Consider the following 25,784-nt stretch of genomic DNA (forward strand, 5'->3'; position numbering starts at 1 on the left):
CGGGGACGGACCAGGCAGGGTGCTGCATCGTAGCACGCCGCCGTGGCCCCTGGCAGACGGAGAAGTTTGGACGTGAGACCATTAATCATTTCTTCTTACTTAAGCTGCAGCAAAAAAAAAAAAAAAAAATGATGGGAGGAGCTTAAAATAAAGCCAAACTATATGGTTAAGTGCGGGAATGCATTCCGGTTTTCTTGAGATGTTCCGGTGGTTATTTTGACTGAAAATTCTGTTTTTGTATCAAATATTATTTTTAACATACACCATATTAGGTAGCGATTCTGAAATCCCGGAATGAAGCTTTCAGGGCCTTTGACATGAATATGACGCTTCTAAAGCTCTATAGTGCTAAGAGGAAGTCCCAACAAAGGGGATCTCACCGTCCGACCCCGGAGCAGAACAATTGAAAGTTCACGAGTGTCACAATGCGTGTCTTCTCTCTGCCCTGGAACAATAGAAGCCTTAACGGCCACGCTTTCTTTCGCACATGCCCACAACTGTACGGTAAATATTTAGAGTACATTTTACTCGAAAAAGACTAGATTGGCTCTCAAACAAAACAGCAATATTTATCTTGGATTAACTGAATATTTTACTCTCCTCCAAGTCTACATTTTATTTATTTTTTTCAAGACTGGGACCAAATATAGTGTTTTTAGAATAAAATTGACTCTACATAATGTACTGGTAATTTCAATATTTATATGCCGATTACTGATCAATTCATAGTAGTATTTATTTCCAATGCATTTCAACATGTGTTTATTATATGTGGATTTTCACTATTCAGGCGAGTATCTATTTTCCGCAAATAGCAGGGCCCAACACTAAGCACATTGATGCTTAATTTATGTTGCGCTACGCAATTTGTTTTTCACAAACTGTGACTTTAGTTTGTGCGGGTAGTTGTGACATCCTGGTATATTCTTTCAACAACTTGACCTCATGAAAGATTTGTTTTGTTTTGAATGACAGGTCCGCAGAATAAACATATTGACAAATTTCATATATACATATATATATATATACATTTATTTATAGGGATACAAGGTTATGGTATAAATTCACATGTAATAAATCCTGACAACAGTGAATAATTGAATAAATTATTTGCAGTTAATAATTAATACCACCATTCTTGAATGAATAGTTTACCATAATTCTCATCATTCTATAGCAAAACAGAATACATCTCATCTTTTCATAATTTTCTCAAGTATGTTTCAGAGTTCCCGTATTGTGAGCAGTCAGTGAACGCCTAGTTATATTGCTAAATATATTTCGTAGTATTCCTGTGTGTGAACAAGGATGAACTCGGTTGGTGGTTCAGTCTGCTCGCTTCTTTTATTGAAAATAATGCCGAAACAACCTCAGCTAATACTGCTGCTGCTAAGTGCAACAACCACTTGCTGCTAACAACCAATTGACATCCGCCCGCTACACTAATTATTTTAAATAAGAGTACAGTCGATATAAAAATGCACGTCTGTGCGTCAAAACCCGACTTATGTGGCCGACGGATCAATCTTCCTCGAATGGTATCGAATAAAAAAAGAAAATGTAATCATTAAGTTACCGTTTATAGGACACACACATACTTTTAGCCTTTTGAGTAAAAAAAAGTATTATTTTAAGGGAATTACGGTAACCCATTCACTGCCATTGGCGGCTATAGGCGGGAAAGAGTCATTTTTACTAAGCTGGCCTTGATTGACTTCAAACTTCCTCACGAGGAAAGTCAATTTATACTCTGATGTTCATACATTTTTTTTCCCAAAATTTTCCACCGCCTTTTTGGTCTCCGAGCTCAAGTCGCTACGCTTGAGCTACAACTGCCCTATAATTGATGAATGATTGATGGTCTTATTAATGTCTAAAAAAAAAATAAAGAAGCTCACAAAAATGACTTGCGATGGAGAGGGAAAAGAAAAGAGACTATAGCATTAGCTTGCAAACCTCCGCGAAAGCCCTCCAGAGGGTAGAAGAAGGCCACCAGCAGGTTCATGAGAACAGCCAGGTTGAAGGAGATGCTGCTCCAGAAAGACATGTTCCTGGAGCACCAGTAGAGGATTGGCTGGGCTGAAAGACCAATCAGTCCAACTCGTTATCACCGTCATAACTATCATTTATGTTCCAATTCAGACAACTTTTCTATAACGGCTCTGCGGTAATAAACAGCAAAACAAAACACCAGAAGAGGACATCAAATTTAAAATAATAGCTTCGATAAATTTTAATTTAATGCTTTGAAACCAGTTTGCTTGAGGGCTAGCATTGAGTTTGAAACATAAAGCAGACTGCAGGAGATTTTTCTTTTTTTTTTTTTTTTTTTAAAGTCAGCTTGTTGATGTAAATAGAGGAACTGAGGGTGGGGACTTTCAGAAGTTTAGCAAAAGACGTCATTCATGACAAGGGGTGAGCATCAGCAGAACAATTTGCTCTACACTCGTGCGTCTTTATTTTGGGAGGAAGCGGGGTAGTATTTTTCACATGATATCAACAAAATCATCATACGTTGATCCCGTCACAGGACAAACCACAAGGAGGAACAAATGGCTGTTGATTTATTTACCGATGACATCATCCCTCAGGGGGTCAACTGGACTTGCCCTTTCCAATGATGGAGATTAATTATGTTTTTAAAATAATATTTTTCTTGATTTTTTTTTTTTTGCTACACAATACTTATTATATTTTTTAAACTCTTGCAAAAAAAAACAAAAATAATAATAAAACTAATAACTGAAACAAGGAATACTGAAAACTAATGAAAATAGCTAAATTTAAACAGCAAAACTAAAAACGAATGCGAATGCGATCCCAATACTTTGAAATAAGGCCAGATATTGCTACTTGGTATCAGCACTCGTCCATCCCTACTCTCAACAAAAGTAATCTAAAAAAAAAAGTAATCTAAAATTTTCCAAAACCTTTAAAAATCTTTTTTTTTGAGTTAAAGGGATTAGCCACTTTGAGCAGTCAAAATTGAATATTTTGTCCATAATGAATTTGACAACAAATTTATTTGACAGCTTATTTTTCATTTACAATTAATAACTTTGAAAACAAATGATCCCTCTTGCTGTGAACTGACACAGCTCATCTTGACCAAAATGACCAACAGGTGAGCTGTGATTGGCCGTTACCTGAGCCTTCAGCACATTTGATATCATTTTCAGTGTTTGTTAAGTGGATGAAAAACAACGTCATGAAATTCATGACAGAAAAAATACTTTTTACAGCTAAAAATACCTAAAAAAGTGGACTATCACTGTAAGATTGAAGATGTAAAAAAAATAAATTATATATATATATATATATATATATATATATATATATATATATATATATATATATATATATATATATATATATATATATATATATATATATATATGTGTATTTTTTTTTTCTTAGTAGAGTATGACTCTTTTTATTCGCCAAAATGAAACCACTTGGTCCAGCTTGACAAATGATGATATATTGAGAAAAACCACAGTACTTCCGGCTGTGAATCCACACAGTAGCGATAGTTTCTAACTGAAAAAAATGTAATCTCGCAACAATCAACAGCGAGACCACAGTTGATCCAGTCAGTCTCGTGCAATGCACATGCATAGCTGACCACGCCCATGCGCGGCTAGAGGCAAACTTTCAAGTAAAACAGCAAGTTATTATATCTGTTAATAAAATCTGATCATGTGTTACCTAACAAGTTTTGCATGCTCTGTTATCTCCACTTATATCTCTCCAACATTCTGTATTTTTCGGACTATAAGCCACAACTTTTTTCTCAGGATTTGAGCCCTCCAACTTATTGTCCAGTGTGGCGTCTATGCATATATATATTTTTTGCAAGCCACCAGTAGACAATCCACTGGTAAAGCAAATGTGTGTATCTGTTCAAGGTGCCAATTTTTTGAACAACTGTGAAATACAGCTGAAAAGATGTGAATCAATGGCTGCGCTCAAAAAGAGTTTTAAAAATATAGTATTAAAAACTTTAAAAATAAATTGACTAAGTTTGTGGAATAAAAAAAATATATATAAACATATATATACATATATATATGAATACACACATATATACACACACACACACACACATACACACATATATATATATATATATATATATATATATATATATATATATATATATATATATATATATATATATATATATATATATATATATATGTGTATCTACGACTTATAGTTCGGTGAGGCTTATTTGTGAAAAAAAAAAGGTGTATTTTTGCTTCTGCAGCTTATGGTATATACCGGTGCAGCTTATAGTCCCAAATATCCGGTAGATATTCACCTAATAGAGTGTAAGGTTTAAAAATTGCGTTTCATATTCATTTTGACAAGGCGAAGAAATCATTCTTCTTCAACTTAGCACGAATCAGATGACTATCCTAGAATAGTTTTGTTATCTAATAGCCGAGGATATTGCCAGCGCCTAAAGGCAGATGTGGACACTTTGCAGCTTTGGAGCTGCCTTGCATAACATGTTTTGGGGAATGACACGATTTGTGATAATAACGATATCTGTGACTGAGCCCTGGAGAGATATGAGAGGGAATCATCTTAAGTAGGCACTAAGAAGAATCAAGTTGTTTAAGAGGAAGACGCACAGGGAACGCCGTTTGTGTTACCAGTCGCCTCTTGAGTACCTCGCAGCTTCTTCTGCCAGTTCATCTCGTTAAAAAGGTCCTCGGAGCGCAAGAAGAAGTCATTGATCTTGCTGCCTTGCTCGTCGCGCTCTGTGGTGTAGTAGACGCGGAGCTTGGACTCCTGAGTGAGGAACTCGCAGATGTTGGGCACGGGGAATACGATTTGCTCCATGGTTCGATCCAAACGGACAATCTGAGCGGAAGCACAACAGCTGCCAAAGTTCTATCTCTGTCTATGTCTTTTCATAGAGAAATTTCAACGTGTTCACATTTCTGTTGCGAAAAGGAAAGTACAGGCGTAAGTCTGGGGACGTTTGCAATTCAGCAATAGGTGACTTCATGTTCCAATTAAGACATTCAAACCTAAGGGCATATTTGACGCGTTTTTTTTGTTTGATTTTTTTAATGAGTCTAGATATTCAATCTCAGTACATATTCATATTTTCTTCTATATTTTTTAAGTGTTTCGCTAAAAAGGACGTTCTAAAAATGTCTGGTATTCAAATCAATCTCAAGTAATCGATTACTTTGGTACTAAAGTACCGAAGAATTGATTACTTTAGGCACTAAAATACTAAACTACTAGTCGTTATTACTTCCCTTATTGCTCTATTACTGTTTTTTGTTTTGTTTTATTGCCTACTTTATTATTTGCTCGATAGTCTGCTCGGGGAAGTGAACAGAATAAGAATTTCATTATGTGGAATTACTATGTATATCACAATAAAACTCTTGAATCTAAATCAAACAATTACTTAAAGGTAAGGCTTTTATATTAAAGTCGTGTCTGAATTCTAACATAAAGTAATCAAAGCATTTGATTATTTCAAAGTATTTGACTACTTTAGTACTTGATTCATTCACTGTAGTCCATATTGTCAAATATTATCATCATGCCCTCAGGGTTGACATTGCTGCCCCCCCCCCAAAAAAAAGAAAGCTGGATAAAAAGACGAGACAGTTTTGATTCCCCCAGAGCAATTAATGCTCTGAATAACAACAAAACAAGAACACGCTGAAAATAACAAATGCACTCTGCAAATCCAAGCTTTTTATTCTATAATATTTACTATATTCATTGTTCATACTATAATAATATGCACCAATCAGAGCAGTGCTCCCAATTTCTATTCTTTAGTTAAAAACCTAAAAATATGTCTTTGGAATTGAATGAATAAATTTGCTCTTAATTTGTAAAGTGAATGCACTGTTCCTGCCATGGCATTAAAAATAATTCAATTAAATTGGCAGATAGCTGCAGAAACCCCGTTAAAAACTTACGTATCCATTCAAGTGCCCTCTTGTACCCCCATTTGAGAAAAGCTGATATAAAGCACCAAAACCCCCAAGTTAATGCACACCTCTTTACCTGTCACATACACGTGCATTTAATAAAAATAAACGGACCATCGGATGGAGCACTGACCTCGATCTGAGCTGTGTGCTTTGCGTAGAACTCCAGCGCCTCGTCGCCCTCTCCGTACGTGCCTCCTGGTTTCAACATGGCTTGCAGTTCCTTGTTATGTCGGGCCAACTTCAACCACACACAGCAGGAGATTCATGACCACTTCATTCGTCAAACGCCGGGCCGTTTTAGGCGCACTCTTCCGATCAAAGGTGATTCTTTTGTTTGCTAAACCCTCTGATTCCAAATACCACAATGTGGAAGAAAATATGTATACATATCAAGTGTGTGTTCTTACTTGATGTGCCAAAATATAGATATTGTGGCCAACATTTCGTGGCGAGGCAGAATGTTCCTCTTCTCCCTCTTCTCCCTCCTGAGGCTCCTCCACCTCGATCTCACCTTGCATGTACGCCTTTTTAATCACCTCAACCTACATGGAAATTGTGTCTGAAGAACTGTATCAAAATAATGGCGAGTATTTGGATGGTTTACCAGCTCTTTAGGCCTCATGTTGTACAGAATCCTTTCGGCGTTCTCGCTGTCATGCCGACTCTCCATAATGGCAAGGAGAAGCTTGGAGGCGTTGTTCTGTGGAGAAAAAAAAAGTCAACGACAACTTCAATTGCATTACGCAAGTGTATTTAGAAAATATGTATTTTTTGTATTTTTTAATCAGCCTCAATATTATTAGTGGTCGTACGTATTAGTATGCCAATAACTGATATTTGGAGCAGAAAGTAAAAAAACACAGGCATTTTTTTTATTTTAATTTCTTGTTTTTAATTTTAATCCATCAATCTAATTTCTTCGTTGCTATTGACACTGTTGTTTCAATAGATATATCAGTAGATATTGTTTTATCTACTAAGCAATACTTAAATAAACAAGATTTGGTTAATAAACAGTAACAGAGGGGGATAATGATTTTGCAATACACTTAGTGCCAAATGTAAATGTATCTGATTATTCGATGAAAGAATGGACCAAATAATCAACTTGTTAATAGTGACAGCCATAGAAAATGCAAATAAGTAGCTCCCTAACACAGTTTTGAATTGATTAATTTTTGGATCTGATAAAAAAAAGTCTTTTGCCGAAATTGGACAAAATACCGAATATCTGTGCCGACAATCGGCGCGGCTGCTAACCAACTAGCAGCCAGTTCACACAAATTTCAGCATTATACACCAAAAATACATACTTTTTTTATTGAGGAATAATTAGTTAGAGGAAAGACTTCCACCAAGGCGTTTCAATCCAAAACATTAAATCTAAACTCAAGCTGCGAAAGGTGTTCAACATTTTTTTTTGCAAAGTGTGCAAATCTATATCATATGTGGTTGGCACCACGAATGATCACTAGGATGTTTGATAAAAATTTCAAATGAGCCAATTCAATGAATAATCACTCACTTTCAACTCCAACACCAAGTCCATCCTCTTCTTGCCGAGGGGATTGATATCATTGAGGATAAGCGCTATGATAATGTCAATACCATTGCATTCATGAGTGGCAATGCAGTTCTAAAGGATAAACAAAGATAAATACGTGAAAAAAGTCAACAAGGAAATTCACCAGTTTACCAATGGTAAAACACAGAGCACATGTTAGAAGCAACAAGCACGTGCCTGAGGATCTACTGTGTAAAAATATATATATGATAGAGTTTAAAACAGCCTAAGGAGTAGCTTCAGGTTGCTCCTTTCATAACTGATACGCATGTAAATTTGGATATCACACAGCCTGCAGACGCAGTCATGTGCTGAAAAGAAGAGTCACATTTCTTGACTGCAGCTCAAGTTTGCTGAAGGCCCACTTTGTGTTGTCCTGTTTATGTTGGCAAATACAAATTTAAATATGGGCAAATATAGAAAAAAAAAGCCCCACACAGTTCATTCCCAGTGTTTCGATTGAAAAATAACCTATTCTCACTTTTCATTTTCTCATTTATTTAGCCATTTTTAGAAGTAAAATGGATAAAGTTATTGTAAAAAATATGTATGAATTATTTTTCACGTACAATTACTTGCTATATAAGCACACTTTTCCATTTGATGTCAAACCGACTAATCGCAAAACAACCACGGCTTATCTGTTTGTCATGTGACATTCACAAGCTGAGCTGTGATTGGTTGTTACCCGACCTTTCAGCACAGAGGTGGGGATCTTTGAATGTCTCACTATTCGATCAAATTCTGATTTCGGGGTCGATGATTCAGATTTTCATTAAAAATGATTTACCATATACAATTTCCGGTTCAACATTTAACTAATAGTTTCGCAATAACTACTGCGACGTAGGTCAACTTCAAAATAAAAGCATACTACAGTCTTTGCAGTCTTTTTTTCCCAAGCATTACTTGTTATCGAATCGAAAATCACTGGCATTGCCCATCCCTAGTGCGAGCAATGTCAAAGCTAACAGGAGACAAATTTGTTCAAAAAAAATCAACGCGGCAGAAAAGCTAGAACATGAAAGCAGGGCGCTAGCCACAAAAGGGCGTGTAATATAGCCCAAACAAAACCACACTCTGTTTACCAAGCGAAAAAAAATCAGTGACGCAAATGGAGATCATTTATCAAACAGAAATACACGAAAAAAAAAAGGGTTACACAATTTGTTTGAAGTATTACAAATCAGAAAGACCAGAGACTCTCGCCCTTGCATAAGCTCGTGTCGCGCGTCCGGCTGTGTGTTTATGTGTGGATCACCTGGTTCTCGTGACAGGGACCTTGGCAGTATTCCGTGAGGCTTTCCACAGTCTGGTTGATGAGTCCCACATTCTTCTCATTGATGTAGAGTCCAAGCAGACCCAAACCTCCGGTGGTGCTGCCGCAAATACAGTCCAGGAATTGAAGGGTCTCGCAAACCAGGTTGTAATTATTTTTGTTATTCTGATTGCGGAGAAAGTTCTGGAGAAAGACGGGAATTTCACATTTAAACATCTCGCTGTTGTTGGAATCAAAAATAACATCATTCTTGAAAGAATGAATATGGTTATATGTTCATCAAGCAAACCAAAATCAATCAGTCAAATAAATGCATATTGTTGATATATTATTTTTACCTGCTAATCGAACAGCTAATAGAAATAGTTGATGACTATTCAAGATTTTGGGGTGGTCAGTGACCCTGGAACCCACGAGAGAATACACATCCCTGCACTGAAAAGCATCAAATCTCAGCTTATGTGGCTGACAGATCAATCTTCCTTGGATAATGTCAAAAAAAAACAAAACATACTTTTTAAGTTACCATTTCTAGGATGCACCCGTTCATTTGGCCTTCACGTTTGGGAGAAAAAATGTGTCTTATATTTGGGGAATTAGGGTATGACATTTTGTGCATTCTGCAGTCATCTTAAAAATGGACGGCGGGCCACAAATGGCCCATGAGCCACAGTTTGGCCTCCGTAGATGGAGCTAGTTATGGGAGTATGTAAAGGCCCTTCAGGGTACATGAAATTTGAACTGGGTATCTGCAGGTGTCAGCAAATACAATTTAATGCTGCGAGAAGAACAGTTTATGTTTCTTTTCCAATTAAGAGCAAATTAATTGCAACAACAAGCGCCTTTTTGTTATGGTGACTCCTTCGAAATATGTATGCCTTTATTTTATTAAGTTTTATACGCATTGTCATTGGTTGCAATTTTCCATCAAGTGAGCCAAAAATGAAAGTTTATCCATCCATCCATGATTTAGCTTAGCTGAATAAAAATACATCTACAGATACCACTATAACTGTAGGTCCAAAGTTCAATAAATCAGCCATTTTTTTTCCATTAGAAATGCTTTGCGCTGTTTAGTGGGTACTTGGTTGACAAAATTCTTTCTGGAATCAACACATAAAGGAAGTCTGAGCTAGCCATTACTAAATAACAACACACAGGCTCATAGTGAAACTAGACTGAGAGCGATCAGACAAGGAAACAGCTGCAACAAGTTCTGCAACCGGTGCCTATTTTCAAGTTCAAGTTTCATTTTTACACAACTGAGAGTGGTGATTAAAAAAAAAACGGAATTTGGAAGTTTGGAAGTCTAATTGTGTGAAGATGATGACATACAGACCTGCAGATCTCTGTTGTGGTTCTCACACAGCAGTTGCATGAGGCGTAAGATGGGCTGCATGATGGTGATGATGACGCTCATCTCTCCATCCTCCTGGCCCTTGTCGGCGCCGGGCGCCGAGGAGCTGTCGGCGGCCGCTTGGTGCTCTTCGGCTTCCACTTCGCGGCGGTATGTAGTGAAGGCCTTCTTGGTGACGGCAGTGGCTTCCGCCAGCTGCTCCTTCACCTCCTCCGTGACCACAGCAACCTGTGGCACATCCTTAACTGAGCGCAAACAAGTGGAGGCAAAATGGTAAATGATTAGAAATCCTGCAGTTTTACTTGATTTTTTCTTGTTTTACTTCAGTTTCATTGTTGGTGTTGTAGATTATGGAAGTGTTTTATAGTGTAGAGCACTGCTTCCCAATTATAAGTTGCCAAGCCCCCCCCCAAGAAAGAGAAAACTTTTTGCGCCCCCCCTCCCACTTGACATATTGCCTATAAATAAGATTATCTATAAAATTTGTACAAGTATACCTAAACCTGTATCCTTTATAACATTAACAAAAGAAAAAAAACAATATAAATCAACTTTCAACAACTGATCATTTTATAGTGTTTATACAGGTTACAGCTTAGTCTAAAACAGAAAAAAAGAATGTATCAAAGTGCCTGAAACATAAAATGAACATTAAAATTTGTATTTAATTACATTTGATATTAAAAGAACAAAGCCTTTTCCCTGGGCTCATTGGCGTCCCTCCTGGCATCACCTCGCGCCCCCTCAGGGGGCCCGAGAAGCACTGATGGAGAGGAAAAAAAGAAGCTCCTGTGCTTTTGAGTATTTTTTTGATGGGGGGGGGGGGGGGGGGGGGATTTTTATTTTACTTTTTTAAATATTCAGTGTTGATTTTTTCCCCATTTTTCAGAACATCTTCCCGCCCATTTTGCTAAAAATTTAAAACATATTTTCTGATTTTTTTTAAACCCTTGTGCAGTATTTTGCTAATTTCTTTGATCATTACATCAAAAGCATTATACATCAAAGCAAAAGCATTGAAATAAGAAACTAGGGAGCTGAAATTTCACCCAGGTGGTGACATCACATCAAAGTTTAAAATGGCAACTTAGTTATCACACTTTCATCTCTTGGCAAGGATACTGCAAGAATGAAGTGGAAGAAAATTATGCAAAAAATGATCAAAATAATACTGCACAAGGGTTATAGACTGATAAAATATTCAGAAAAGAAAGAAACATAATAGAAATAAATAGAATATTTAGACATAAAGCCCCCGCCCCACCCATAAAAACAAAAAAAATAAGTGAATGCAATACAGTTCCCGATAAAAAGCTGCAAAAAAAAAAGAAAAGAAAGAAAAAATAGAGCAGCAAAGGTTTTGTTGTGCTGATTTGGCGAGTGCCGCTAGCAAGCGCAGCAAAAGCACAACAAAAGCAGTCAAGTGTCAAACACCTGAACCTTGAGTTACTTGGCAACCAGCTTTACCAAGTGAGCCGTAGCCACTCTGCAAAAACAAGACGCTGTTGTTGCCCTGCTCTTATCGGGTGACACCAGTAAGACTCCACCTGCTCACCATATTTCACTGGTTGTGGGAGAGCCGATCTCAACCAGATTCAAATTTTCTGGGATGAGCTACATCAGAGGTTCTTGAACAGCATCGTTGACCTTTGACCTGATAGTTGATTTTCTTTTAACTTATTCACTGCCAGACGTTTTAGCTCCCATAAGACAATGTATTCAGGCTCATATTGAAAATGGGGCATCAATGCCACCTACTGGTGACTGCGCATCAATAAAGTTGTTTCCGAGATTGAAATGTCATACTGTATTAACAAATGCTGCCCCGCCCTTCCCGCTGGAAAACACGATTAACGAGTATACTCGTCAATGGCAGTGGATGATAACGTAAGCACACATTCTCTGAGGGCTAACCTTTATTGCGTGCTGGTGTGTCTTTGTCTGGAGGTTCCTCATCTTTCTTTTTGTTGCCCAGGTCGCTGGTGTTGACAGTCACGGTGGCTTTGATTTCCTGCTGGGCCAGCTTCATGCGCTCATTAAACACCTTGAAGAATTTCTCCGACTTGTTATCGCCCGTCAAACGCTGGTAAAATGAGCGCTGGGGGAAAATTCAAAGAGAGCTGTTGTTTGCTGGTTTTTTGTTTTGTGAAAAGCTGTACTTTCTTAGCTAACAATGTACACATTATGTTCGAATGATTTCTTGTTTTCCAGATTTTTTTTTGATTTTTTTTACTCACAGTATTATGTAAGCCTCTACACTAGGAATGCGGAATCTACCAATATCTTGTGTTATTGTTTGACAATGGCAAAAGCATGTGGTAGCATTAAATACTGGGTACATTATGCTATTATTGAGAGCAACGGGTTCAGTTCTAGGCTCAGGGGAAAACCAGAGTCACACTCCATATGGTATTTTTAGGTCGAGTAAAACATGATGGAGTTTTTTAAGCATCACATGATTTTTTAAGTCATGTTAAGTAGGCATGACTAGTCTTGCTCTCGGAAATGCCTTGTTGTTTCAGTCCCTTAACATTCCTGACAAGGATTCTGGCATTGGATGACAAAGTTTTAATGCTGAATTGTAATGCTTTTGAATGACTGGAACAGTACATTTCAAATTAAGAGCAAATTAATTGGAACATGTAGCAACTTAGTGCATTGTATACAGTAGAGTATGAATCGCAAAACTTTCTGTACAAGCGCTGAATGTTTACGTTAAAACTGATTTAGAATCAGTACTGTATACCGTATTTTTCCATATGAAGTTTTGTATTGTTTTGTAAGTTTAAAAACAGTTTCTGGTTTTATTTGATAAAATCACACTTTCTTTTTCAAAAACCTGCGGTTTTTGCGCCGTGTCCCCATATAAATTGCTTCTAAATTGGAGCATATATAGCATATTATAATTTCAAACGGGGTGTTATTAAAAAATGTAATCGTAAAAAAAAATCAAATAAAACATTTATAACTGAAATGCAGAGATAAAAATTGAATTGATGGCAATTAAGTTATTTTATTTCTTTCGTCGCCCAAAAATGAAAACTTATGCGCTGTATAAGGCGCACCGGATTATAAGGCGCACTCTCAGCTTTGGAGAAAATTAAAGCCCTTTAGGTGGGCCTTATAGTGCGGAAAATACGTGTTAGGCTCACCTAATAAACATTTGTGAAAAACTATAAACAAAGAAGGTAAAAAGGCATTCGCTTTGGCATGAGGAGAACGGAGAAGGACTGCACAAATACAATTCTGCTTCGTTCTGAAGCAGTCTCTCCAAACCCTCTCTTTTTTTTATCTGGTTCAGAGGTCCCGAGGTTACATGAAGGTTCCAGCCCTGCAAAAGTGCAGCTGGGGAGAAAAATCGCGGCCGGAACCCAGTGCTTTTGTTCATCTGTGTGTCTGCATGTGTAGGTGGAAGATTAGTATAGTTATGGCACAACATTTCAAGGAGCAAGACATTGTGCAAGATATTTTCAATCACAAGTGAAGTGACATCCGTCTGCGGTTTGAGCTTGGCCAAACTTGTTCTCACAGCAAAGCATTTCATCATTGCAAGCAGTTATATTGATTGTAGCAAATGTATAATCACTATATTTAAAATTATTCCAACAACACGGTATATATGTATGTATATTTTGATGACATCACTTGTTATTTGATTCTGATTTTCTGTAGGCTACCCGAATAGCCAAATGACTGGATGGGAGAAGCCCTAATCACAATTATGCAACCTTTCCAACAAGGCCAACATTTGAACAGTATGTGGGAACCTGTTGTATTTCTGCAGCAGGTTCATATGTCCTCTCCTATTTTCTTCTCAACAATCCCTCCTTACATAAGAAGAGTAATCAGCTGAGTGGTTCGAGTGAAGTTCCGCCGCCGTTTCAGCGCTAACACTCTTACATCAGATCACAGAAGCTGATTAGTGAGGAGAGGGAAAGGTATGGGGGGGGGGGATGGAAACCTGAGCCCCAACCCGCCCTACTTTTTGCGTGCTAATACCTGTTGTTCTTTTCCAGCAAATAAAAGTGACTCTCCTACCCTTATTGAGCTGCACTTTAATCATGCGGTTCAACAAACGTGCAAAACGGAGCTAAAGCAGAAAATGTCCAATTTTGAAAACAGCGTAATGTGAATGTGTGCAGTTATCTGATTCAACTGGAGTACTGAGAATTGGAGAACATCTAATGCATTAAGTGAATCTGTATTTTTTTCAAGACGGGGCCGTCCAAGTGATCTGATTAGGAATCATTAAACTTACGCAAGGCGACCTACTGGTCCGGACAATCACCAGCTTTCCAGGATCGGCTCATAAGACTGAAGCGTTAAATGAAACAGTGGCAAGAAATATTTGGTGCTTTCAAGTATTGATTTCGATTTGTTATCCATGAAGTAAGCAGGCCGTAATGTGACTATCTCCAGGTTTTGACTCTTGACTGCTTTAAAGGATCCCTCGGATTGATCTTTGACCCTTTTGTGGTATTTTGACATTTTGGGGTCATTTTCTTCAACATCATTTTAGCAGTATTTTAGCCAAGGAATGGCACATTCCGCCTACTCTGATGAATAAGTGGTCGTCCCATGTAGAACTGTGAAATGTTGTTGCCATCTGGGTGAAATTTCAGCTTCCTGGTGGCTTCGTTCAATGCTTTCACTTTGATGTGAAATACCTTTGAAGTAAAGATCAAAGGATTGGACAAAATACCGCATAAGGGGTAAGATTTTACTTTGGAGCCATACCAGGGGCGGAGCTAAAATATGATGTAATTTTTCAACTGCTTTTACATGTATGCAGTATTCTTAGACCTCTGATTTTTTTCCACAAATTAGGTCATTTGAATGACACCAAGCTATTTGGGACAAAAGCAGAAAATGAGCTCTTTTGTAAAAAGATGTGTATTCTGCACAACAGTGACTTTGACATTTTTTTTTTTTTGGCATCTAAAATATCTCAACAGTCCTTTCCTTTGGTAAAACCTGAACAAAAACACTGAAAATGTGGTTTTGATGGCAAAATAACAGTTTGAGTATGTATATGACTACATTACAACATTGCTCAATTTGCATAATATTACAGGGAGCCCTGGCCATGAGTGTCATCTATCTAACTAAAAACAACAACAAAAACATAGTTGACAAAGAATTCTTGTCACCGGCACACAATCTACGTATTTTACATGACTAAATTCTCACCCGTGGCACAGAAAGCGTTAATATAGTCGTGCATGTTTAAACGTGTGATCAGCAGACTGCATGTCACAGGAAAGTCGTCCTGTTATCTCCACTGCGACATCACAGCCTGTGGCAACAGCAAAGTCGTTACATAAAGAGTCTTATGCCACCAGCTCCTTTCCAACACAACAGTTGACTGACAAAATCATTACATTGCTTCTACGCTGTCCCGAGCCAACAAGTTACTGCAGGGATGAGATTCTCGATCAACGGTTGACACTTGACAGCTGATATGTTAATAACAGAGAATTTATGGTGGCTTAGGCTTTTTCAAGCTTTTCACGGGGTTACTGTAAAGTGAGCTACGGCGAGAGAACGTGACGGCTGGTAAATCATACTAAGAAGCCCGAGGGGAGCCACAAAAAGCCTATTGAGTAAGAGGGTGGCACCTGTTTTCTCGTGTGACAGGATCTGAGGTCATGAAGACGGCGTTGCGAGTATGGCGCAGCAGAGCGTCTGCATTTCTTGCCTTACGTAACAACTCCCGCAACCACAGGCCCTCCCCGGATTGTTTTGATCTCTTTCGCCTCCAAGTATATCCGTGAGCCTGTGTACCCGTGTGCATGTGATGGTGGGCTGTGCGGATGACCGGAAAAATTATTTGTTGTTTCCTTGCACCGCATGACTACTTCACACTGCAGATTGTAGCAAATTTGCGTCAAATTCCTTATGTTACAAATATAGCCAAAAATATAGTCCGTCTCCCCCAGATGCCCGTTGATACAATATCAAAATATACCCAGAAATGTTTCGCAAGCATTAATTTCTCTATTTTCCATTGGGATGGGAGATCATGAGTTATCATCAAATTAGCATTTCTCAAATTAATCCAGCATCTACTGAAAGCAAAATCGCAGCCATTATCGGTAGCTACTGGAAAAAATTCCAGACGGCAAAAGGCCTTTTTCAAGTGTTCCTCATCAACAAATAAAAAAGTGTGCGCTGAAAAATGGTTTCTGTTTTCAGCGGGGCTGCATTCATATTTTGCGAGCAGTTTCATAACCCACTTTTAGTAATGTTCTTCGAGACCATATCTAATTAGCATAGAGCATGGGCCAAAAATGTAAACAGCGAGGGAAGTATAGGTGGGCTATTACACCACGCCAATGGGCAAGAGTGTAACCAATAATCCGAAAAAAATTGTTTGTAAGGTTATTAACGCACATCAATGCCAATCGAGATCAAATCCTACAAACGTCTGCACCCTGTGACCGAGCGTGGCTCATGATCATCGTCTCTCTGTTCTTTCTCTGCGCATAATTTGTTGTCATGGCTGAACCCAAGAGCAAATAAACAACTTGCTAGGCATACTCTGTGGGTATGATTTTGTCCTGCTTTGGACAACAAGAAGCCCTCTGTCCTAAAAAGGGGCAAGGCAAACCCATCGTTATGTAAGAAATAGAAACGCGATGCATCTGCTGATGTGTTGTAAATTCACTCCACACCCGACATGATCTCTCAACATTCACTTGTGCCAGCGCCGTACCAAATGAGGACTTGAAAATCTACAGCATGTCACAGCACAATACAATGGACACCCTCATTTTTCAGAAGCAAAAACAAATGAATTATTTTACATAACAGTTGATCTTGTTTTCTAAATCTAACAGGAAGGAAAACTGCGACACAATATACTGTACATACTGTACATTATTTTGTGTTTCTATGGTTACACTGATGCTTTATTTTGTAAGTGTAGAGTTCTGTTTTGTTTACAAGAAATCTACATATTATGGCTGCTAAAGAACCATGTAATGCTTATTTTATGTTTCTATGCTTGCAGAGCGGCTTTATTTTAAAAGTTATATTTTGAAACCGGATATTGACTGCAGCCTTTACATGTATATTCTGTAAATGTTTTGTATACGTAGAGCGTATAAATTGATGATGTTGGTTAATTTGAAGTTTGTATCAGACAGAAGATAAAAATATGTTCACTTGCAATTAACATCGAAGCTCAAAAAGCGATTAGCATTGATTTAGCAATAGGTGTTCAACATATGCTAATCTTCTGCACTAGCTAGCCAGATAAATAGCTTCAATGGTAACACCGACCTGTTGGTGATTAGTGCACATTTATCCAAAGTCGATGATGTAAAACATTGCATAAAACATTAGAAGTGCTATTGTAAATAAAATACAACAAAATGTTCTGCTCCACCTGTCTGTTGTATGATAAATGGTAAACAAAGTTAGCATGCTAAATTTCACAAGCTAACGTACAATTCGCTACCTTGTAGTGTTATTGTGTGCACATTAGATCATTAGTACCTTCAAACATAACACTTTAAACCAAAGAACATCAAGAGGCCTTTCCTTACATCTTTTTGGTTGTTTTTTTAATGGATCGTTTACTACAACCAGGGGTGCACATATTTTTTTTCGTGGGGTTGTTCTGTATCAAACCCACCCGTTTTGTCTGCTAGCTGAGGACATGAGCGGTAAATCTTGCACGGCATTTAAATGTGCTTGAATCCACGTCACATCTTCGAGCCACTTTTAGGGAATAAAAAATGTTCAGCTCAGGCTCTGTTGTTGTCATGGGTGAAAGTTAGGTAGGTACGCACAAAGTGAAGCACGCAACACTGCGCGTCAGTGATTTATGCTGCACATGCGTACCAGTTATGTGCATGCCTGGTTATAACAGTCTAATGATACCCTGAAACAATGGCGTTTGGTTTTGGTGGGTCACCCCAATATTTTAAGTGTCCCCCTCCAGCAACTCCAAGGAAAATTTCCTGGAAGCGCCACTGCATGATCATACGCAAGCCACAGGCAACGTTAGAGGACAGTGAGGTCCTTTGTGTTCTGACCTTAGTGCGCAGTCAACAAGTCAAATGAGTTCGTCTGAACTCAGGGAGGCAAATGGGAGGGTTTACGCCTCAAGTAGCACCGGAGCTCCTGAGAGCTCCTGAAATCTCCTGACTTTCTCCTGAGGCCTCAGACAGGCTGTGACTTTTATTGCTCTATTTTTACTGGCAAAGCATGACCCATTTAAGAGTCCAGTTGAAGTGTTAGGAGGCCCCAGCTACGGGCGTCATCCCTCAGGGCAGGCAGCAGCTTATGTAACGAGTCATGTGAGCGCCTTTGTGTACTCTCCGGGGAGTCGGGCTTTGTCAGGTAATCTACTACGCAAAAGGAGCGTATTATGCAACACATCTGTTCGTTCGACACAAAAGAGCACAATTACACAACTGCTGTTCATAACGTTTTATATTTTTTGACAATATATTTGCTAATGGCACTTATTATGACTTTGCATGCTTTCTGGGAAAATGTGCTTCCAAGCTTCAAGGTCATTCCAAGACGAGTCATGCAAAAGGTGAACTTTACCCACATTTCTTACTAGTGTATTATAGCCCGCTTACCTGGATGACGGTGTTTCCACCCTCCAGTAGGGCAATGGCTAGCAGTATGCTTTCTTGGAAGATGCGATCGCTGGTGGCGTTCATGATGAGGTCAATAACCAGATCAGATGCTCCCTCTTTATCCAAATGGCACTGGACCTCGGCTAAACTCAGTTCACCTCGACCTCCGACCCCTGAGCTGACAACTGCAGTCGCAAGAACAACAAATGATGAGCATTCATTGAATATATTTGACAAAGTACACAAGAAAAATCTGTCATCATGGAAATCAGCCTTTTGGCTATAACTGAGTGCATTTATATTTTATTTATGTTCATTAATATAAGTTGCCACTCTATTCAAATAAATGAGTGGAAAAAAAATCTCATTCACTGCAATTGACCAGTATACTCGTAAATTATTTTTTTTCAACAGTAATTGACTGGGGAGCGTTTGATGTTACTCCAGTGTAAATTTCAATTTTGGAAACAACTTTACTGATGCACAATCACCAGTAGGTGGCATCGATAACCTGTTGCAGATATGAGATTGACCACAATATCTTGTGGTTCATGAAAACGTCAAAATAGTCTAAAATGCCCATAACATTCAACGGAAGGAAATTTACCAAGCATAAAATAAATCCCGTGCTAAGTGTATAGTTCATCAAATTTGGACTGTCAGTGCAATTTTTCTTTTTCTTCCACCAGAGTACATTGTACTAACCTGTAAGAGGCTTGCCCTGTGATCCAGTAGAATGTGGACTGTTGATAAAAGGTGTGTGACTATCTCTCCTCTGTCCAGATTTGACATTTCCATAATATCGGTTGACTAAGATCTGCCGCAAAGCTTCTCCCTATCAGGACGAGATACAGTGCATGATATGAGTCTATTCATGATGCCCTTTGTTTAATTATTATCGTAATTTATCAACTAAGTGAATGACATGTTCCAGGAGCATATGAAAAAAAAAAATAATTTAAGTTGTAATTACAACCCATTAAAATCGGCTGGCCAATCGTATCCCTTAAAGCAGTCAAAATGGCTGATATTTGCCGATTGGTTAAACATTTTACTGTTATGCATGCTAACAATTTACAACAGCCGTGCACAAGTAATACCGCTGTAATTATTTAACACATAAATATATACCATAACCTTATATCCAAATTACATTTCTTGATAAGCTCATTCCTTTGACCTGTTATTCAAAACAAATCTTTATTTCTTTTTTTACAGCAAGGTTTAGGTGAGCAATACAAGGAAGATGTGCAAAGAATTGGACTACTACCTTACAAAAAAAACTAATATCACAGTTAGTTCAAAAAATAATGAATACATACAAATAAATAATGAACATTTAAATAGTAATTAAATATTAATGTGATTATTGTTCTTATACTGTAACTTCATATAATAAATATGCATTGTGGCCTTCAATGCATTCTTAGAACAGAAAAGCTTTTAGTAGGAAATATGTACAGAGCTGGACTGCAAATATAATATGAATATCTGTATATAACTGATGGCCACTGAAGTGCATTGGAGGAAAGCAAATGTTTTGTATAAAACATTAAAATGTTTTATCCATTGTAAATATTGCAATTAATTGGCTGATTAATCGGTTTTCAGTTTTTGCCTGCCAAAAATTAACATCACCCTAAAAAAAATTTGAAGACCCCATTGACAGTTGTTGGTTTTTTTTTTCTTAGTAAAGCAACAAAATCATAATTGAGCATAATAAAATAAGAAACACTTGAGCCAATATGTTGGCTGGCAAAAACCTTTTTCTTATTAACATATGTCTTGTGAGCTCTTTGAATGATGCTCAAAAGTATTTAGAAAATACAACATCTAAGCGATCCCTCTGAGACATGTAAACGCAAAACGCGCTCGTCCATGAGACAATTAGCCATTGCTTATCATTTTCCCTATCACATTGGGAAGGAAGGTAAGCTAGCGCCATGCTGCGGAGGTTGGAGTTACGAGGTTAGTAATTTGTCAGTTGGAGCCCCGAAGCGGCCCAAACTAAGTACCTACCCTCCTCTGATCCTCCAGTTGCTTCTGAGGCTGGTTTGGGTCAAGCTCCTTTTTAGGGTGAGTTGGGTTAGCAGAAAGCAGTCGAAAAAGTGAAAGTTAGATTTTGTTAATAGAGGCCATATTAGATTTCCATGCGTGCAGTGCATCGAGTGGGAAATAAATCATGCAGAGGTTAAGTCGGTGTCATGCAGGATGGCTGATTTACTACGAGTATCTTCTCATGTTCAAACAAACCAGCGTGGTAAGGAAATGACCGGATCGGGCATTTCAAACTAAAACAAAACAACAATTGTTGGTGTTAAATTAAGAAAAGCATGTTTTACCACCAGATCAACAATAACAACTTGACATTGTCAGAAACTCAACATTGTGGCATGTTGTGAAGCCTTCACGACTGAATTTGTTTGAGTTCCAGTTCTTGTTTTTGTCAAGTGTGTGAACAAGCTGCCAGTGAGGGAAACACTGTCTAACTTATTCCTTCACACAATGCTCACTGACACAAACTTTGAAGTTTCAAAAAATCCGAATGACCTTAAAAGCTGTAGGGAATTCAAACTAGGGGGAGTAGTGGGAATGAGTTGGTATTAAATAACCGAATTTTCCACATTATAAAGCGCACCGCATTATAAGGCGCATCTTCAATAAATCGCCTATTTTAAAACTGTTTTCATATATAGGGCACATAGAATAGAAGCTACAGTAGTGGCTGGGGTTGCGTTATGCATCCACAAGATGGAGCTGCGCTAAAGGGAATGTCAACAAAACAATCAGATAAGTCAGTCACACTTTTCAATCAGAAATTAAGAACAATGATTTGTGAAAAGTACTATCTGAAGAATGGAAAAAAAAACCCTCCTAATTACATTAAAAGACTGTTGAGATCATGGCCAAGATGAATCGAGAGTTTTAAAGAATATAATTATGATTCAATTCAATATTAAACAGTTTTTTAAATGAAATTGCAACCCAAACCTTTTAATAAATTGTTTTGTTTATTAAAAAAGTAAAAGTAAAAAGTAAGAAAAAGTATCTGGAGTTATTCTATAAAATTTCGCTTTCTTTTACAAAAACTCACAGTTTTTGTGCCTTGTCCCCCAGTGATGGGACTAACACATTAAAAAAGTAATGTAATTACAGTAATGCATTACTTTTGCTGTGACGCGAAAGTGATACAAAAAATATATATATAATATTTTACTCAGTACAAATAACAGTAAAACAATGCATCAAAATGTATTTTTAACCTTTGCCAAAAAACACCGCGGGATCGGAGGAGAAAAGTCCGGGGCAAAATGTTTACTTCCTGTTCTTAGTTTCTACTACAGCAGAGACGAGTGCGGCGCCAGCAGACCACAGGTTGGATGTGGACAATATCTGGAGATGGACATACGTCCATTACTTTCAGTTTGTCAGAGATAAGTATAAATGTCCCCAAATGAATTGCTTCAAAATTGGAGTATATATAGCATATCAAAATTTCAAACAGGGTGTTTCAAAAAAAGTTATTATTGTAATTTATAGATCAGTCTAGATCTTAAACACACCTCAGCAGGGACGTCGGGTTCAGGTGGCGGTGCCAGCTGATAGGGAATAAAAGGTCGATGTTAGTCAAGGTTTGAAGATGGTCCATTAGTGATGGCACTACATGGCAAGTCACATGGCAACAATTCAACAATGCAGCAAAAGGTTACTCTCGTCAGTAAGCTCCAAGCATTCACACGACACACGTGCATGCGCGTCACAGAACAAAAATGAGTATGAAAAAGGAAAAATAATATTTGAGGATGGAATTGCTATATCTGCTAGAATAAATTGGGCAGGGTTGTCAAACTCGTTATAGCTTGCGGGCCGCATAGAGGAAAATCTACTGGGCCGGATCAATAAAATCATGGTATATTTTTTATATCACTTGAAATAAACGACTTCAGATTTATTGTTCTTTTACAAAATCATCTCGCGGGCCAGATTACACCTATTTGCGGGCCAGAATCGGCCCACGGGCAATATATTTGACACCCCCGGAATAGGGTGTTTTCATTAGGGGGTACATGAATGCATTTCAGGGGGCATGTGAAATTTTTAACATGGTTTCTGCCGGTATCTGTAAAACTAATGTAATATTATTTAATGATGAGAATAGTAAATTTGCCTTCCAAATTAAGAGCAAATCACTTGGAACATGAAGCAGTTTATGGCAAAATTGTGTTTTTGTGACTCTTTTGCAAAGTGTTCTCTCCTAATTTTGTTGCGAATTGTCATTAGTGACAAAACTTTCTGGTAGATGACCCAAAAAGAAAACAAATGATACTTCCCCCCCTGTATTTGCTGAATAAAAAATGCCTAAAGATACCATTACAAATGTAAATAACAAGACTTTTTTTTTAAATCCAAGAATGCATTGCGCTGGTTAGGCGGAACGTGACTGAGTAAATGTTTTACAAAAGGTTTATCAATGAAATAAAAGAGACAGTACCACAGATCTAGAGCAAAGGTCACAAACAAATTATTTTTACTTCCCTTATTGGGAAAAAAAAAATACTTTTTCCCCTCCAATTTATAGATCACACTAACATAGTAAAAAGTGTCTGAATGATATATATATATATTTTTTTAAACAGGGGTGTGTAGACTTTTTATGCCCACTTAAAATCCAAGATAAAAGGGACAAATATCTTTCTGCAGATTGCCAGATGTGTTGCGCTTGATCGCAAACATGCTCAGCTACCTTTTTATTGTCAATTGCCACATCAGTAGAGCGTTTATATTCCAGGAAAGAGAAAAAAGGGAGGAGGGTGTTGGCTATTATGCAACAGCTTCCTGAAGCTGGCGTGAGCCCAAGAATCGTGCGGTATTAACTTGGGGAAACTGGGACAGTGCCGCTGCCTTGTGCTGAAGAATCTGCACCACCCCCTACCGAGTGTGGAAATAAATAACAGGCTCCAGACTCGGGCAGGATAAATGAGGATAAGCCCAGTCTGTCTCAGGTTGTTTGGCAGGAAAAAAAAAACAGAGGGAAGTGAGCGGAAAGTAAAAGCGGACCAAGAGAAGAATGTGTGACTGAAATTAAACGGGTCATTTGCATAACACAAACCAGAATGTGGACGGACAAGAATGAAAGGTCATTTAAAAGCTTGAGAATCAAAACGAAACATCGCAATACCTCAAAGGGAAAGTCAACACCCGGATTTTCTTTATAATATTTTCTAATTACACCCCTAGAATCCTAAACAAAGCATTCTGATCAATATTGCATTTGTGTACAGTAAATTTTTATGTCAATATGTTTTAATCCATATTGGGATGCGGCCATTTTGCTACTTGCTGTCGACTGAAAATGACAACGCAGTTGCTCAAGTAATGACCAATCATGGCTCATCTGTTTTCGGAAAAGTCATGTGATATGGGCAAGCTGAAGCGTGATTGGACACATTTTCTTTATGCTAATTAAATCTGTTTTCAGATGTGGCTCAAGATTAGCCTACCACATCAATCCAAAGCACATGGCTGGGACTGCAGACACAGTTAACGAGAGCAACAAAGGCACAAATGTAGTGAGACATAGCCAAACTAAACTTGAGAACACTTCACGTTTGAACAATGTTTTTTTTTTTTTTTAACTCTTTTAATGCCAAGTATTATCAGAAAAGGAAACCTCCAGAGGACCAGTATATTTAGCATTTCCACTCATTTTTCAAGGCCGATAGAATATTCTTTGCTATGTCTATGTACAGTAAATATGGGTGGTTTAATATGAAAGATTGACTTCCATTCTTTAGTTAGAATTGATGTAGGTAATAGCTGTGTTGTAAGTATGGAAACACTGCCATCCAATGGTTACAGTTATCCCTACAGTGCTCAATTGATTTATATTAGGTAAGCTTGTATTGTCAGGTGAGATTAATAAGGGATCAATTTGATGATTTAATTTCTCAATTTTTTAAATCTCTTGATATCACCAACTGCAAAGTCATTTTCAGTTGAGAGGAAGTGACAAAATGGCTGCCCTCTGAGATGTATAGATACAGGTAGATTTTGCTGCTTAATCCATATTCCCCACTGACAATAAAAATTTGGAACATTGTGTTTGGACCACAAGAGCCGCATAGTCGCTAATAGTGTAACGAAAATGTGGTTTCGACTTCCCCTTTAAAGCCGTCCAGTGTACAAGATATGTAAAGCAAGTTACGTCAGTCTGAAGCCACAAACGGCGAGTAGCCTCACATGCGCACGTGAGGGAAGCATGAGCACATGGAGTGAATGATATAATCGGGCTTGATTACGAGAGTGCCAGTACGTTCACGTGTTGTTTTTCCTTCTCTGGCGCTTGATCAACTTTCTATTTCGGGAAGAATTAGATCATGAAAAATAAGGATGGGGGCATTGTGGCGTGTCACACAAAGGCATCAAGGCCCGTGTAAGTGCTTTCCCATGCTGGTAGTGTGAAAACAACACTGCATTGTACACTTTTATAAGTCGGTAAATGAACAATGTGACAAGTGGCTGCCATCTTTGACGAATTTTTCTCCAAAAAACAAACAAACAAATAAAAAACACACAATGAAAAAAACACACATTCAAATGCTTCTATAATGTCTTGATTAAAAGAAAAATTGACCGAAAAAAAAACAATGAGTTTCTTTGGTAGATGACCTCTTACATTTCCCATACTGCTTTTCACACAAAATATCTAATATATGCGCTAGTTAAGTTAAGTGGATTTAAGTTGATTGACGTCTCAAAATTGTGCCCTTTCTTTGCTCTAATTTTTTTCCCCAGCTTTTAAGGAATATACTGTATTTTCTGCACTATAAGGCGCACCGGATTATAAGGCGCACCCTCAATTAATGACATATTTTAAAACTTTTTCAATTGCAATATAGTAATACTCAAAGTAATAACAATAATAAATCAAATAATAACTAAACTCTCAATAGCACAATAACTCAATGTCAATATGACCAACCTTGTTCAACTGTAAACACACAAAAGAAAC

General features: G+C 37.8%; 1 protein-coding gene across 8 annotated transcripts in view; it reads right to left on the minus strand.

The window, feature by feature from the left end:
- itpr1b (inositol 1,4,5-trisphosphate receptor, type 1b) overlaps nt 1–25,784 on the minus strand; it is a 68,544-nt gene that overhangs the window by 15,967 nt on the left and 26,793 nt on the right. For 6 of the 8 annotated variants that reach the window (XM_088422633.1, XM_088422636.1, XM_088422632.1 and 3 more), the window contains 13 exons: nt 22,336–22,371; nt 20,792–20,839; nt 19,478–19,607; nt 18,773–18,957; nt 12,090–12,273; nt 10,158–10,420; nt 8,801–9,001; nt 7,501–7,611; nt 6,580–6,675; nt 6,383–6,517; nt 6,106–6,213; nt 4,641–4,872; nt 1,957–2,079 (listed from right to left, as the gene is read on the minus strand). In XM_088422633.1, coding sequence (XP_088278759.1) covers nt 1,957–2,079; nt 4,641–4,872; nt 6,106–6,213; nt 6,383–6,517; nt 6,580–6,675; nt 7,501–7,611; nt 8,801–9,001; nt 10,158–10,420; nt 12,090–12,273; nt 18,773–18,957; nt 19,478–19,607; nt 20,792–20,839; nt 22,336–22,371 — 1,852 coding nt within the window. The remainder of the gene's footprint in view (nt 1–1,956; nt 2,080–4,640; nt 4,873–6,105; nt 6,214–6,382; nt 6,518–6,579; nt 6,676–7,500; nt 7,612–8,800; nt 9,002–10,157; nt 10,421–12,089; nt 12,274–18,772; nt 18,958–19,477; nt 19,608–20,791; nt 20,840–22,335; nt 22,372–25,784) is intronic. The other 2 variants (XM_088422637.1, XM_088422634.1) reach the window with 1 other exon arrangement.

The sequence above is a fragment of the Hippichthys cyanospilos genome, chromosome 9 (genome assembly GCF_059441005.1).
Source record: "Hippichthys cyanospilos isolate Australia breed blue-spotted pipefish chromosome 9, RoL_Hcya_1.0, whole genome shotgun sequence".
NCBI classification, from domain to species: domain Eukaryota; kingdom Metazoa; phylum Chordata; class Actinopteri; order Syngnathiformes; family Syngnathidae; genus Hippichthys; species Hippichthys cyanospilos.